Source organism: Zosterops lateralis, assembly GCF_965231275.1.
Source record: "Zosterops lateralis genome assembly, chromosome: 21".
In the NCBI taxonomy this organism is placed as follows: Eukaryota; Metazoa; Chordata; class Aves; order Passeriformes; family Zosteropidae; genus Zosterops; species Zosterops lateralis.
The window spans coordinates 4,628,543-4,644,905 of record NC_139781.1 but is presented as its reverse complement, the minus strand read 5'-3'; the positions used below and the strand labels follow the sequence as shown (position 1 = coordinate 4,644,905).

The window sequence follows — 16,363 nt, the reverse complement described above, 5'->3', positions numbered from 1 at the left end:
GCAGAAAGAACATCCCCAGAAAAACCTCACAATACAAAATAAAACAAAAAAAAAAAAAACTTCATTTTTTTTAGCTGAGGAAGGTATGATCATCTATCACTGTTCTCAGGGCAACACAAGTCATAAGCACATCAGTTTTACCATCACTTAGCAATGTTTCCTTACTTGCTGTTTTTAATATTTTTAGCACATTCCTCTCTGGAGGATTACACAGGACATGCCAGTTACAATGCACTGAGTGTGTCAGATGCATTCTGCTTTGGCAAACCCCAGGGAACCTGGACACACAAATCTAAATTTCAAATTATTTCCAAATGATTTCCAAATAACTTCAAATTATTTCTGAATTATTCTCAGGAGGAATCATACAGGACATGCCAGTGACAATGCACCGAGTGTGTCAGACACATCCTGCTTTGGCAAACCCCAGGGAATTTGGACACACCCTCGAGGACACAGAGCATCGTGGATCCTCCTTAACCCACAGACAATAAACTCACACATTCTCATCCAAACCATGCATTGCATCATTGGCCAGCTAGGAGCTTTTTATGGCAGAACTGCGTGTGCATGCAGCATCCATGTCCTCAAAATCCCCATGACATTCTGAATTAAGTTAATTATTGTGCATGGATAGATGCAGCTCTTTGAAAGAAACTCAGCCATTAATTTATCTCTCTCGTCATTTTATTATCTGAAGTCATGTATGTACTTTGCAGTATGGAGGAAAAAAGAATAAAACCACCCTCTTTCTTAAGTCAAAAGAGCATAAATGTATGTCTGAAAGTAGAGAAATGTTTTGTTTGCTTTCTCTTAAATACAGAAGCAGTGCTTTTTTTTATTATTTTATTTTTTTTGGTCTATTTTGATAAAAATATACTGCAGGCTGTTTGCCAAGTATCATTCCAGAATAAAAATTTCAACTCAGTGTCATAAAGCCCTGAAATTAGAGGTTTATATTGGAAATAGCTGACACAGCCCTCTCCACAGTATTATTATTGGGACTTGCTCTAATTTTTGCTAGCTTCAAATTCATGAAAAACGTTCATGTTTATATCCTGCTATCTTAATTGACTTATGTATTGATTATAAAAGGTAGGGAGAGGTTAAGGTTCCAAAAGCAAAGGAGATAAGAGAGTCTTATCCAAAGCTCACCAAGTCAAAGAAATTTTGTTAATCTCATGGATTTGCTGTGGGCTGCTTTACCCATATATCTCCATTCTCATGTCAAAGAACCACCTATCAGTGAGATACAATGGGGATTTTCCATTCTCCTCCCTTTTTTCCTGGCTATTCAGATTCAGCTCTGACAAAGGCAAGTTTCTGCTCTCCAGTTATGAGCTACACAGTCCTCTGAACTGAGACCACTATATCCATTTTCACTGGGGGTTTAGACAGGATTTGCCACATTGTTCACTGTTCTGATCAGGTTTTGCTGACTAACAGCAGCCAGAGAGATAAGAACAGAAAACTTCTGCATGTAAAACAACAACGTTCCCCTTAGCGTGAATACTTAAATACTTGTGAAAAGAATTCAGGTTAAGCTGTAGAGACCTGAAAAGCAAGAAAACTGATGGCAAATAACTGCCTGGGACACAATACTAAAAAACTAATCAACCTATTTTAAAACGCACCATTGGTAACAAATCTGAAATAAGGTGATATGCTAATCTCACAAGAATAGTACAGAACAATTTTATTATTATTATTATTATTATTAATTATATTATTATATCTGATCACTTAATTCTGGATGATGCTATACATTACATCCCCGGCTGCTGTTTGGTATATTGTTCTGGTTTTATTTATACTGAATGATTAATGCATTGTGATCAGGAAAACAAGTCAGGCATATTAAATACATATTAAGGAGTACATATTTTTTTTTTTTCCTATGTAGTATACAAAGTATTTCATAAATATGAATTATATTACAAAAATAATTTCTGCTACGCTCACACAGTAAGCACTTTGACAATTTTGGACAACCTGTTGGGGTTGCAAGAGTTTCACGTAACTGAGAAGGAACTCTAGTTTTAATTGGAGATGAGTCTTAGAACAGATTCTGCATAAATATCAAATATTTTCTTCAGATGTCGCGAGTACTGCAGAAGTCAGCTTGAACTATTTTCTTTCTTTCTTTCTTTTTTTTTTTTTTTTGTATAATTTTCTGTATAGACATGTATGCTTCAAGTGGTCAGATTTATTTCATAGGTATGTAATGCATGGTATATTTTAAACAAATATTTGCACAATTTAACATTATAATTCCAGTGGTTTCAAGATGCAGCCCATAAATGGAACCAATTTACACATACTATTGAATGTTCTCTCTTTGCATGCTTGTTACTTTCCAGATAAGCTTTGAACAGTGCCATTAGAACACCACAAATCAAAGGGTTACTCCAGTTCCACCAACTTAAATCCACGTGCAGGATGAAGGACCCAGCTGAAGTACAAATATCAGTACCAGGTTTCTTGTGTTTGTTCTAACAAATCACAAGGAGACGATGGTTTGCATTTTAAGATACAAAACATATATGCCTCTTGAGGTTAAATTCAGTGTAACGTGTATAAAGCATCCCTTTGGCAATAGAGTTTGCAGTATCCCTACAGGATTCCACAGGGCATGAGCTTTATGGAGTAAAATCTATTTAAGGAAATTCTCCTCTACTTGACAAATCGTACGCAGCTACAGTTAATCAGACACCCTTGGACACACCTGTGTATACCTCTATGCCTATCAATATAATATAGTATTTGGAAGTTAAAAGTCAACAAAAGGCACTTTCATCATTAAATAAATGTCCTCTGTAGGCAATAAGATTGTATGACCTATATTTTATTCAAAGCTGTTTGTTCTTCAAGGACTTGTAGGTAGTCAGGTGAACCTTGAAGTTTAGCTTTTAGTTCAAAATATTCACTTTTTCTTTGTTCTACTACAATTTTACTATGATTACCACCTATGAGAGATTTCTTGTTTTTTTTGTCTTGCAGTTTCTCTGGGTAACGTATTTCAAAGCCACTGACCCCTATGCTGTTGTATTCTTTTTTACTTTCAAGAAAATTTTGAATAAATACATTGGAATCCCTTCCAGGGAACAACTCATCCAGTTCATCGATTGTGCTAAGTCTTTTTCTGGTATCCACATGCAACAAATCTTTCTCCTTGTCATTCATATTTCTCAGAATGACTTTTTGCCCTGGTGGGTCAGCAAACGTGAAGCCTGTTTCAGACTCCTTCAAGCCACAGGTGTGGCTTTTGCTCATCTGCTCAATGGTTTGAGGAATGAAGGCCTCTGCACCCAGTCCATCTTTTTTGTTTGACTTGTGATCGTGCTTTCTTAGCTGCAGCTGCATAGAACTGCACTCTTGGTTTCCAATCCCTTCATGCTTTATAGTGGGTTTTTTGTTGCGCCGAAGCACAAAAACGAGAAGACAGAAAGCAACAAACACCGTTAAAATCAGCACAACCAATATGCTCAGGATTAGGATGGACAATGGAACTGGGCCACCAGGAGGACTCCGGACTGGTCCTGGTGGTGTTGTGTAAATAACAGCAGGCATGGGACTAGTGAATAGAGCAGATGGCTTGTTTAAAAGTTTGGGGCAGAGGATCTCATTTTTCAGAGACTTAAGTTCTATGTTAGCAAACTGCACGGGTGTTTCACATTTCAACTCCTTCACCACAATACCGTCATTGAGCTTTTCAAGCCACAGTTTCAAAGCAACTAAATCACAAGTGCAGTCCCACGGATTACCTTCCAAATCTATTTGTGTAAGAGATTTTAGCTGATCAAGAACACCACTTACAGGTAAATACATGAAGTGATTGTTCCTCAGGTTCAGTCTAGCAAGTGGTGCACCAGCAAAAATGTACGCTGGCAAGCTTCTCAGAAGATTGTTGTTCAGGTAGAGCAACTGCAAATTTGGCATTAAGTCAAAGGTGCCTGCTAGGATTTCTTTGATAACATTGTATTCCAAATACAGATACTGCAGATTGTGGAGGCCAGCGAACATCTCTGGGCTCAGACGCTCTATCTGATTGCCATTGAGATACAATCTCCGTAAATTTGTAAGGTTGCGGAAAACATCTCCCTTGATCGCTGAAATCCGATTGCTGCCTAAATGCAGCAAATCCAGCCCCTCAAACTCAGCGAAATCTGTAGTATCCACATCCTTTATATAATTGCCATTCACGTGCAGTTTCTTGGCATTGAAAGGTTTGGGTACGAGCTCAGCCATCGATTCTATGTTTCTCTCTTGGCAATTAACACTTAATCCCAAATCTGAAGGATGAGTTTTGCAAACACAAGGGACTGGGCAAGGAGTTAAGGGAGGCACCCTGGTCTGGTAAGATACGATCTGACTGAGATTGCGATTGGACAGCGCTTTGCCTGCTACTATCCCCGAGATCTTGGAAGGGTTTGTAGTTTTTGGAGGCTTTGTGACTAATCTGTGCACTGATGTCTGGGTGGTGTGGCCGTTGGGCGTGCTGTAGCCGGGCTCCAGCTGAGAGGGGGGCAGAATGCGCACGTCAAAATCGCTGCCCGTCCCCATGGAGCACAGCTCCTGCTTATTGGTCTCCTTCAGCAGCCTTCCATACAGGTCACTGGGCGTCTCACAGATGGCCTCCCCGATGTAGATGTTGTAGGGCATGTTCTCCAGCCACGCTTTCAAAGGCAACAAATCACAGGTACAATTCCAGGGGTTGTCTTCCAGCTGCAATTCGACAATCCGCCCGATGTGCTCCAGAACTCCAATGTAGGGAAGCTTCTGTATTCGGTTCCCCCGTATATCCAGATGGGTTAGAGAAGCAAATCGAAAAATATTATCGGGAAGGAACGAAATCAGATTGTCATTAAGTATCAGGACTTTCAGCTTGTGAAGCTTATTGAAGGCTCCCCGTTCAATAAACTTGATTAAATTGTAGTCAGCTTGGAGATACTCCAAGTTCTCTATGCCAAGGAAAGTGTCAGCCCGGAGAATCTTTAATTCATTGTTGTTCAAGTGCAACTGTTTTAATGCACTAAGACCCATAAAGGCCCCTCCCTCAATGTTCTGTAACTTATTATTACCCAGTTGCAAGGACACTGCATGTGTAAAATTAAGAAAGGAATTTGGATACAGAATAATTAGCAGGTTGTTTTGAAAATTGAGGTGGTAAAAATTAGACCATGGTGGTTTAAGCTGATTTGGTCTGTAGACTGCAACCTTCTCACAGTTGACATAGAGTACATTCTCAACTGACACACAGGAGCAAACATTGCAAATTTCCACAGATATATCAGCCTCTGCAGTTGTAGAAGAAACTGGAGATGACAGAACCAGAAAGAGCCACAGAATCATCTTCTTATGATCAGCAAGCAACCTTAGGCTCCTGAACAAAGATAAAGAATCTAAAGAAGAAAGAAGGAAAGAAAAAGAAAACGTTTTTCAGTTGACATTGTTCCAAAACGTCATTTGAGTTAGAAATTGTATACCACTGAGCTACTGTATCTGCCAAGGATTATAGACAAACTACAAGAACTGAATTTAAAGTAACATGAAAGGCTTTAACAACCAAACAAACGCACGGGAGCTGGGATGATTTCAAACACGGAATGTAAATTTCTGTAGACAAACACAAATAACTCTCAGGTCTGTCAAATGTATTTCTCTCTCTTGTGCATGCCAAGCATGCATAACTAACCAAGTAAAATAACCAGAGGAGATTCCAATTTTATGCATATTTACTCCCCTCAGTTGTGCATTGCTCATATGCTGCTGTGCATTTCAGGGATATTAAACACAAATGCTGATGTTATGCATGCCCAAACATCTGGGATGGGACAGCACGACACAGAAAGGATGGAGATGCTGACACAAGAAGCAATGGCAATGCTCAGTATATGTGTCTGAAGCAGTAACACATACAGATACATCACTATGATAAAGATATCCACTCAAGGGCTACATAGGCATGCACACACATTGTTTCTGTCACTTCTGATATCTGGTTTAAATAAGTAGGTGGTAAACTGACTGCAGAAATAAAACTATCCACCAAACAAGATCAGCTCTGGGTGACCAGTGGAAGCACACAGACATGGAAGAAGCATGCACAAGCACACAGCCCCATCCCCAGGAATAACGATACACTGACTCGCAGGGCGGAACAGAACCACAGTCTGCCAGCCTGACACTATTGGAATCTCAGAACTATTTTTTTCCCCCCTAAAACATTATATAATTTGCTCTTATTCCTGCATTGATAAGATCCCTTTGCATATAGTCAGGCCAGCTGAGCTGCCATTTTTTACGCAGAAGAACTCGAGCCACAGCATTTGCTCTGAGTTATAAGGTAAGCTTCCCCCCCCCCCCCCCCCCCCCTTTAACAAATCAGTCAATAATCAATACATTGCACACACACACACATTCCATCCTCCCATTACCCCCATTTCCCAACTTGTCCCTTTTATTTCCTGCTGTGGGAAGCCACTGAGTTGGCAGGAGGGAGGCAGAAGGAAAAGTGGAGAAAGCAGGAGGCAGCTGCAGGGAGGAGAAGCGGGGCTGGAGGGGAGACACGAGGGGAGGCGATGTGCCGGGGGACCTGCAAGGGACGAGCAAAGACAGGAGGACGAGAGGGAGAGGGACAGCACAGAGGAGAGACAAGGAAGGATGAGAGAAGGGATGGCCGAAGGGGTCAAGGAGGCCGCTTGTGGGGAGCAGGGGAAGCAGCGGCTGCCGATGCCCGCAGGCTCCCGAGCCCGGCCGGCGCTGCCCCAGGGGGACCGCTGTCCCCGGCGCTCCATCTCCCGTCTCCTGCCTGCCCACGCTCCAGCCCCTCATTCCTCCTGCCGGCGGTGCCCGGCGGGCGGGCTGTGCGGGGCTGGCGCGGGGCGGGGAGCCCGACCGGCACCGCCGGCGCTACCGCAATTGTTCTGCCGCATCCGGCTCGGCCGGTGCCGGCTCCCCTGTGCCCTGGAGCCCCGTCCCCCCTGTGGCTCCGGGCAGAGCCGAGAGCGCTGGGGGCGCACACAGCCCGGCCGGGAGCGGGAGCGGGCACGGGCAGCCCCGCATCCCCCCGGCTGTCCCTCCTCTCTCCGCCGCCGAACGCGCCGAGCCCCCCCCGCCCCGGTACCTTCGCAAAGTCCGGCCCGCAGCAGATCCATCCACACACCCCCTTCCCCGGTCCCGCTGCGCACATCCTGCTCCCCCCTCCCCTCCCCGTCCCTCCCACACCTCCAGCGGCTTCTCCGGGCCGGCGGCGGCCCCGCTCTCCCGGCAGGGATGAAGGATGGGGAGAGGCAGCGCTGCCGTGCCCGGTGCCGGGGCCGGGGCTCCGGGAGGCGGCGGGTGCGATGGCAGAGAGGCTCCGGCAGGGAGCCACTGTCGCCTCGTCGTGTGCACCCCCGCCCCCCCCACAGCGCCCCCCACCCCCCTCCGCCAGCGCCGGCTTTGAAACGGCACCGGCAATTATTACAGCAATGAAAACAAAATCCTTCGGGATAATTAAGAGGAACGAAAACGCCCAGGGGTCCGGGCGGCCCCGCCGTGCCCCCCGCCCGCACTCACACGCCTGCCGGGCGCCCGCCGCCCTCGGTGATGCTCCCGGCGGCTCCTGCCCGGCCCCGTCCCTGTCCCTACCTCGGCGCCCGGCGGGGTGTCCGCGGCCCCGCTGGGCTGCGCTCCGGGGCCGGCGGAGCGAGGAGGGCAAAGCCCGGCGCTGCGGAAGCCCGCGGGCTCCGCCGCATGCAGCAGCCGCCCGGCCGAGCCCTGCCCCGCCGCGGTCCCCGCACACGGCCGGGGAGAGGATCCCTGTGCACACGGGCGCCCGCTCCCATCGCACTGCTGTGCTCTCGCCCACCCCCTGCGCACCGAGCCCCCTCCCCTCCCCTCCGCCACACGCGCACCCGCGCACACACACACACACTGCTCACACACATTGCTCACACACATAGACACACTGCTCACACACACACTGCTCACACACACACACAGACACACACAGACACAGACACGCACCCAGCGCCGCTCCGGCGGGCAGGGACACGCCGCTCCGGGGCAGCAATCCCGGCGCATCGCCGCGGCCGGAGCCGGAGCCGGAGCCTCTCCCGGGGAGCCGCCGAGCTGCGCCCCCGCCGGGCCCGGGCGGGGCGTGCGGGCCGGGAGGAGCCCCCCGGGCCGGGAGGAGCCCCCCGGGAGCCGCGGGGGTGCCATGGGCGGGAGGGGCCCGCGGGCGGGACGGGGCCAGCGCGGCCCCCGGAGCCGCAGAGCCCGGCGGGGGAAGGAGAGAGGAGGCAAAGAAAAGGACTCTACCCCCGCCTTTCCTGGTGATCTCCCCTCCCGGCTTGAAACAAAAGTAGAGGTGGAAAGTGAGTGGGCAGGATGCTGCATTAATGTGAATTGCAGTTGTGGAGCGGGATCGCTGCGAGGAGACACAGCCCGGGCCGTTCTTACGGCAACGCAGCGATTTGCTCTGGCTCGTTCTCTGTGCTTAGGTGAAATTCCTTCTCTGCTTAGGTAACAGCTGCAGGCTGATGGAAGAGAAATCCTCAAACGCTGCGCGCTGGTGCTAAGCAGATTCTGCTAATTAACAACTCCTATTGACTGTGCCTTTCATAATACACTTTAAAATGGTAATGAATACCCTCAAACGGGGTGACGTCTCATTCCAAAGCAGCAGAGTCAGTTAACCCAGTGAAATCTTGCAAGAGGAGTTCAGCCGCTTGTCCTTTAGCACGGCTAGCTAACGTGATCCAGTTAGAGAACTGTTTATGTGCTGTACACAAACCGGCTGGGAGTGCTACATTTGGGCAATAAACGCCAGGGAATGGAAAACAGCAACTGCTTTCTTCATTTACTGAAATGAAATAAATAGCTCGCTCCGAAGGCTGCCTGCATCTAATTGAAATAATTGCAGAATGTTATTTTGCATTATGGGGTTAGACTGATACCTGAAAACAAATGCAGCTGAGACATCAATAATTTGCATATCACAGCAGAACTGAAAGTGATCTGTGATTAATATTCAGCCAATTAAAAACTGAAGTCTTTAAAATGTAAACTCTCTTAATTATGGAGCCATTAACAAAGTACTGTTCACATAAAAGGGGATGTGTGTATATAAAGGGCCCGGTTTAGAAGGATTTGCATATAGTTTAAGCTGAATTTTTCCAACACTATTTAAATAAACTAATGAATTAGAGAGCAAAGGTCTAGAATAAAATTCATTTAGGAAGATGGCTGGTTTATATAGTTATTTTAGCAGCAGGCACAGAAAGGCAGGTGTAAAGGTCAAGATGCCCATTTTGTTTAATCAGCAACCTTATCTGGATGTTAAACTAATTTCTTGTTTATTTGGTAGGTGAAAGAGCACATTGGCAGATTCAAAGGGATCACTACTCCCACCGCATCCAAACAACTACTTAGAGACTGAATTAAACATCAAACAAGAAGCATAATAAAATATTGTATTTTAAGCAAGTAAACTGTGAAATGAATAAGCACTTGAGAACTGAAATAAGACTCTAAATAAATAATTCTCGATGTTTCTTTTCTAGGTGGCTGTTACCAGTGGTGTATGTTTATGGTGCTGTAGAACTTATCTGAGAAGGAAACTTAGTTATGCAGCACAGTGTCATTATTAGGGTTTCAGTGTGTCATATATTTATGTTTCTGCTTTTCAGTCACTAAAAACAACTTCTCCTCCAAATCTTAAGTGATTTCTGAGCTACCTGCCCTAGCCTACCTCATGCCAAACTCACTAATGTTTAGCTTACATGTCAGGACCACAATCCAAAGCAAACTGAGGGGGATCTGAAGTAGAACATTAGCACAAGCTAAGTACAAGGCTTGGATCCAAGCTGATGATGTTCTTCAGGAATAAAACACTTTAAAAGGTTACATCCTAGAATCACTTGGTTGCACCCATTTTCTGAGATCCAGCTTCAGGTTCTGTCACTCTCAGGAGAAATTTTCTGCAGAGGTTGATGGCAGGTAGTAACTGGAAGACAGCAGGGCCAGACAGGGTAAGTTGGAGTACCTGGTCTGATCCCTGAAGGTTACAAGATTGCCTCAGGCTAAACACTGTGCCCATTTAATGTCATCTCTAACCTTTTCTTAAATTTCCTACTGTGATGGAACATCATTCATCTCCTCTGATTTCCCCCCCCCCGTCTGTTGTTTGCCACAGCAGCGTGTGTTTTTTCCTTCTTCAGCTTAGCAAAAGGAGAGCAAAAGTAAACAGGCAGATTCATAGCAGGGTTTTCTACAGAGAGAAGTGGCTGAAGAAAAGGTAGAAATGTGAAATATATAACTTCTCACACAAGCAGATACATTCAGAGCCATATCAACAATTAGCTTGTTGATAATGTCATCACCAAATCTAAGTAGAAGCTCATGGGAGGGAAAGGTACTTTTTACTCCTGGCTCTGGAATTCATCGTTGAATCTGCTCAGAAATTACAGGAGCCTGCTTATGTTTTGTTTCCTTTCTCATTTTTGTGAGATCTTCTAAACAATACTTTTCTTTCAAACACACAGACATGCCTGGTCGCCTACTCTCCCAATTTAATTCTGGGCTCATGCAGGAACTTGAGGCTGAAACTGAGCTTTATGTGCCTTCAAAGTCTGTCAGGAGGAAGAAAGCTTCCTGTAACAGAGCCATCAAAATGCAGAGGCCAGTTGGGATGCTGAGCCTATTGCTCACAGCAGGAGACCTTGGAGTGCATTTTCCTCCAGCCACACATGCAAATGGGGCTGCAGCTGGAGGCGAGGACAGCTCTGTGCAGTAACTCGCTTTGTTTCCTCATCCACAGTCATTTTCTGAGGGAGAAATGAACTGACAGGAAACAGGAGCTAAACGTCCTCCTCATTCCTGAGCACTTACAAGCACAGTTTAAGATGCAGTACCTGAAATCAGGCTGTGTCTTCCATACATTTGCCATCCATCCCACCCTTCTGTTACCTGTGGATTTGTGTGCATCCCAAACTCTTTCTCCATGGGCACTGCTCTCTCTTTGCTGCTCTCTTCCCAGTTTGTCTGTTGTCACCCTGAAAAATCAAATAAGACTTAGTCCTCAGCAGTGAGAACTGACCAAAGATGCCTATGACCCCCAGACCCCTGGCTCTTGAAATCAGGAGGCCAGGACAAGAAATTGCAATTGCCATGAGCAGCAGAGGAACACTCTTACTCTTTCCTTGCTCATGTTGCCAGCATCTTTACTGGCCAGCAGTGAGCAAACCTTGTGTATCCAGAGGGCAAAAACACAACTGGGGGAGAAGCAGTGTGCAAGCACATGTGTTTGGGTTGTTCTGTTTGAAAAGGGTCATGCCAGGAGTAGAAGTTCTTAGAAAAGGTCTCCAGAAATTAATGCAAATCCATTTGGATAGGACTCTATAATTTTATGTAAGCACCACATGTTGCACCTTCCTTTTCCCAAAGAATGGTAAAAATAGCCAAAAAATTAATATTTTGGCCCTTCACATAGGGCCTAGGTAAAGAATAAACTGTTTTGTTTGAACATGTGGGAAGCTGGTTAAGAATTCTTTGAATAAGAACACAAAGATTTGTATGGGCTCTGTCTGTTGCTGGGGTTTCCATGGTTAAGCAATTTCAGTTTAACAGGTCTACAAGATTCTGCTTTCATATAGATCAGTAACAGCAGCCACACTCAGCAAACAACATCCAACACAGCAGAATGACAGAAATGATTGTGCAGTCTTCTAAAAAGGCTTCAACTAATAGGTCATAGCCTTTTGAGGAGGAGAAAACCCTCCAAAATCAACCAATAACTCCACCCAATGTCCACATCTTGTCTGTGTTTTGTCAGACTGTCAGTCAAGAGCAGAGGAGGAAGAGCATCCTTGGAAACTCTGTGTGCACTGGAGTGAGTTCCAGCGTGTCCATCCTTTTAAAGGCACAGTGTGAGAGGAAACAAGCCTGCAGCAGACCAAAGCCAGCAGCACTGAGAGGGAGCTCTGTGCTAAACAAACTGTCAGATATGTGTCTCTGACTCTCTCTGTGTTATTTCCACCTAACTTTCTTCTTTTTATCCAGAACCCCTCCTCAATAAGCAACAAGTAACCCACCACCTGCATGCAGGAAACCTGAGGAATCACTGAAATGCCTGCATCCCTTCCACAGGGATTGCCAAGGAATGTTTTAATTCCATCATTTGCTATTCATTTGCACTGAGTCATTGTCTTGAATGCTTGATCCAGTGGTCATGATGCTGGTAATGGGTTTTCTCACCAGTTCTCTTTGTGAACTCAGCCTGGGGTTGTCCAGCTCCATGACACTGTTTGTGTTTGTACACAGCTTTCCACAACTGTGCTGGCAGAGCATTTAATTTAATTGAAGGTGCAAGATGTCCTGTGCCTTACTTATTTTCTTTCTCTGTGCTCATTTACCCAGAGGCTGTTCACCCTCCAGCTCACTCTCAGAGGCTACAGCCAAGCTTGGCCTATTCTCTTGACTCCCGAAACAACCAAAAATGTGAAATCAGGAGACAGATAAAATTTAGGGGAAAATTGGTAAAGAACTCACAGGGGATATTTTTCTATAAGGTTTTATGATATAAGGTTAAATGCAAAACCTACAGGCAACTGCCCTTGTCTTACTCACCTCATGTGGAAACTGCTCCCTAAATGATTTCTCAAGACGAGGAATACATTTAAAATAAGTATCCTGTGCTGGAAAACTCTGACATTATTGAATACACCAAATCACGAAATAACACTTCATTCTCCCTGAGCAGACAGGATATTAACTGAATAAAAGAACTGCAGAGAAAATTTAAAGAACTTTGACTGTGGTTGGAGATGTTAGAGGATAAGAATGGGTGGAAATGTATTGTGTTATGAGAATTGCTTCTTTGTTTGCTCCTAATAACTTTGTCTTCGACAGTGGAGCAAGAGAAGTCTTTTATGCTATGAATACCATGCCTGCTATGCTTGCAGTCAGGATTGGGTCACTTGACATTAACAGAAGATGAATTTAAACCATTCTGATTTAAATCCTCACTCCTCCGTGTTTTTCTCACACAGGAGAATGTTTCCCATCACCCTGTGAAATCCCACAGACCTTCATGGGACTTCTCATACGTGTGAAGCTTGATGGAATAAGTCCTCCACAAAGCTACATGCAAGCAGAAAGGTCTCTTACTTTATTTCTTGGATAGCTGAAGAGTAAAGCTTACAAGAAAGAACATCAAATAGTTGTCATTCAACCTCTAGAATGAAAAATAAATATTCTCTTTTTGCTGAAGTTTAGGCTGGGGCTGTCTCCTGGATGAGAATCTTCCAGCTGTGACCTCGTGGGATGGGGAATAAGCACAGAGCCCCTTTGACACTGTTTTACACCACAACAACACAAACTGACTTCACAAGGCTGAAAATGACTCCTTTATTTTTGGGATGTGTCTCCCTTTTATCCCATTTCACACAGACCAATTGGATTGGTGACACAAAGACAAACCTCTTCACTCCCATTGGTCAGAGCAGAGGGACAGCAAGAAGATAAAGATTTCATCAAGAACATCAAGAAGATTTCTTTTCCTAGGAAAAAGAAATAAATAACAAAGTTCCAGTCACAAAACCATTTCTCCTGTTTACCGAAAATTCCCTGGCAAAAGAATTTCAGAAAACCAAAACAGCTCAGGCACGGAACCAGGTGCACACACCTTGCCAGGTACTGCTGTCTCTCAGCACAGTGGGGGATTCTCTCCCCAGGCACTGCAGTGCCTGAGCTCATCAGCTGAAGGAGCACTGGCTACAACCAACAGGCATCTGCAGATAAAACCATGTGCTTTGGACTTGTGCTTGGATTCAGGGGAAAAAGTTACACCGAGGGGGAAACATCTGAAGCAAAATTAAGTTGTTGCATGGGTTTGCTCGTTGCTCTACTTTAATCTGCTTTTGCTTCTGGGGTTTCTTTTGCAGCTGCCCTAATTTCCTCTGCTTTTGCATTTTCTATTAATTTCAATTAAATTTTTCTATTAATTTCAATTAAAGCTTCCATAGGCTCATGAGCTAACAGAGCTTTTTTATTATTGTTTTTAAAAAAGTGAGCCAATACTGGCTTTCCTGTTGCCTCTAGACTATTGCAAAGGAGTGTAGGAGCATGATCTTTCAAGAAAGAAACTGCAGCTTCTGTAGAGTTTCCTCACTTCACCAGAAAAAAGTCTGTATTTTCTCACACTTGTGCCTTTTGACATTTAAAAAGGAAAAAAATCTTTTCTTCCCACACGTCCTTGAAATCTCATTTTCAGAAGAAACATTTATGCATATTTACTAAACAGTGAAAGAATCAAAGACAGACTAATGTGAAAAGCCTAAACTGATGCCTTGAATGATTGAAAACTTGTAGTCTTAAGGCAAATTCTAGCATTGCTGGAATCCTCTTAAACCAAGAGGAGGATATGCTTATAGACACTTTGAGCATAACAAAAAAGATAAAAAACCCCCAAATGTCTTGCCTAATCTCAAGATCTATGACCTAAAAAGATAAAAAAAAAAACCAATATCTTGCCTAATCTGAAGAACTACAGCCTGAATATTGTCCTGACATATAACATTTCAAGTCTTCTCCAAGGTGTGAAGTTTAACCAACCTCCCAGACAAAGCTGAAACCAGCATCTTTACCATTATTACCATTATTACCATTATTACCAGCATTAAACCGTCACTCGAAATGTAAGAGGAAATGAATTTGATTAAAAGAGTGATTGATAAATCAATAAAGACGTTCAGATATTCACATATCAATAAAGTAACCCAGCAGCAGTGCAGAAGGTGGAAAAAACTTCCACAAGGGGAACGAGGGGAGTCTTGCAAGGAACACGCTGAAGAAATAACTGTAAATATATTTTAATAACTGTAAATAGCTGAAGAACAGGTTCGAGGGACTGGAGAAGAGCAGAAGAGGGATGGTTTTGAGAGGCTTGTGCAGAGTTTGGGAGGCTGGCTAGGAGTGCATGAATAATATCCAGAGACACCTTTATCCACTAATGGAACTGACAGGAGCTGACAATTATGACAATGGTAATGAACCTGTCTTATCTATTTTAAGACACCTTGTATGAAGAATTCAGCGAGAGGAAAAAAAAAAGGAGATTATTCTTTGGTTGGTTAAAATACCATGACTTCAAGGGATTCCCTTTCTGTTCGCTTCGCATGGAAAATATACAAAAAAGCACCATAATTGCAGAACATTTAAGTAGGTCATTTAAAATAGATCCTACAAAGTGAGAGGAAAAAAAGTCCACCCTACTTTAAAGTAACTTTTTTTTTTAACAGAAAAGAAAGAAGACTTCCTTTTATCTTCTCATTCTTCTGTTATCTTCCATGAAGGCCAAGAAAGTCCATAGATTTATTTTAGATAGCCTGTAGATTTACTTTATAAGGCTGCTTTGCCTTGAGATTAGCCCAAGTGTGATGTCTTCCTGATGTTTACAGATGCCAAGGGATCCAAGACATCTCGTTTTCTCCCCTTTTCAGTTTGTTCTGAAAACATGCTGTATTGACTTCCTGCCTTTTTCTTATGTTTGGGTTTTTGTTATTTTTTTTTGTGCTGTTTATCTCTAAGATCATTGCTTGTATTGCAGGAAGCTTTCATTGGCATTTCAGTGGATGTAACTTTATTTTCTTGATAGTGTTCCTGCTAGTAACCCTGTGGTTTTCATTGTGGCTGTGAAGTGATTTTTGGACAAAGTCAAGATGTGATGCATCTTTTAGTGAAGCCAGTCAGGCTAAGCTTCCTTTAAAATAAAGGGGTTTGATGCTTTCTTGTTTCAATATGTAAATTATTTCAGTATGTAATGTCTTTCAAAAGTAACTTCCATGTGCAAATCAGCATTAGCTCACACTCCAGGTTCAAAAACCAGTTATCTAACAGCACAAAATGCCTTTCAAGCACCATTTTCCTTCTCAGCTGTAACTTGTTAGTGTTGACAGGTGCACAGTGACATATAATAGAAGCTGAAAAGGTCTTTATCTGTATCCCTTTGGCTCTTTAAATCTGATTTATGGCTGGCAGGCCAGTATGACTACATGCATCCAGTGGTCCAGGTTTCAGCTGGGATCAGTGGTCGGTGGCATTGGGGCTGCCACTCAGGTTCTGGTTTAGCATTTAATTATTTTGGAACTGCTTACCAGCATTTTAATAGCATTTCTCTACCTGTACCCTGTTGCCCTGATCTTTTTCAGCCTTCTGATATTTGCATTTTTTTAGTGGAGTTTCTCTCAGATTTTCATGCAAACAAAGTGATGTTATTGCAAATATCCTTTTTACTTTTCATTCCTCTCTTGAGGAGGGACAATTGGTGGACTTCTAGTTTGACCAGTGTGCTTGGAGAGGTGGCAGCCTCATCCTCCAA

General features: G+C 44.0%; 1 protein-coding gene across 2 annotated transcripts; it reads right to left on the bottom strand.

Annotated features, from left to right (window-relative positions):
- Window positions 1-2,130: 2,130 nt before the first annotated feature.
- On the bottom strand, window positions 2,131-8,066 carry SLITRK4 (SLIT and NTRK like family member 4). Of its 2 annotated transcripts, none has more exons than XM_083876434.1 (2): window positions 8,011-8,066; window positions 2,131-5,402 (listed from the first exon to the last, which is right to left on the bottom strand). In XM_083876434.1, the coding sequence occupies exon 2, from the start codon at window positions 5,350-5,352 to the stop codon at window positions 2,839-2,841; it is 2,514 nt and encodes an 837-aa protein (XP_083732560.1). In that variant the 5' UTR covers window positions 5,353-5,402; window positions 8,011-8,066; the 3' UTR covers window positions 2,131-2,838. The 2 variants fall into 2 exon arrangements, with proteins under 2 accessions (XP_083732560.1, XP_083732561.1); XM_083876435.1 differs by lacking the exon at window positions 8,011-8,066 and adding an exon at window positions 7,127-7,130.
- Window positions 8,067-16,363: the final 8,297 nt, after the last annotated feature.

What these genes read in the sequence shown, in the direction of transcription:
- SLITRK4 (XM_083876434.1), bottom strand. Translation starts at nt 5,352, where the DNA reads ATGATTCTGTGGCTCTTTCTGGTTCTGTCATCTCCAGTTTCTTCTACA.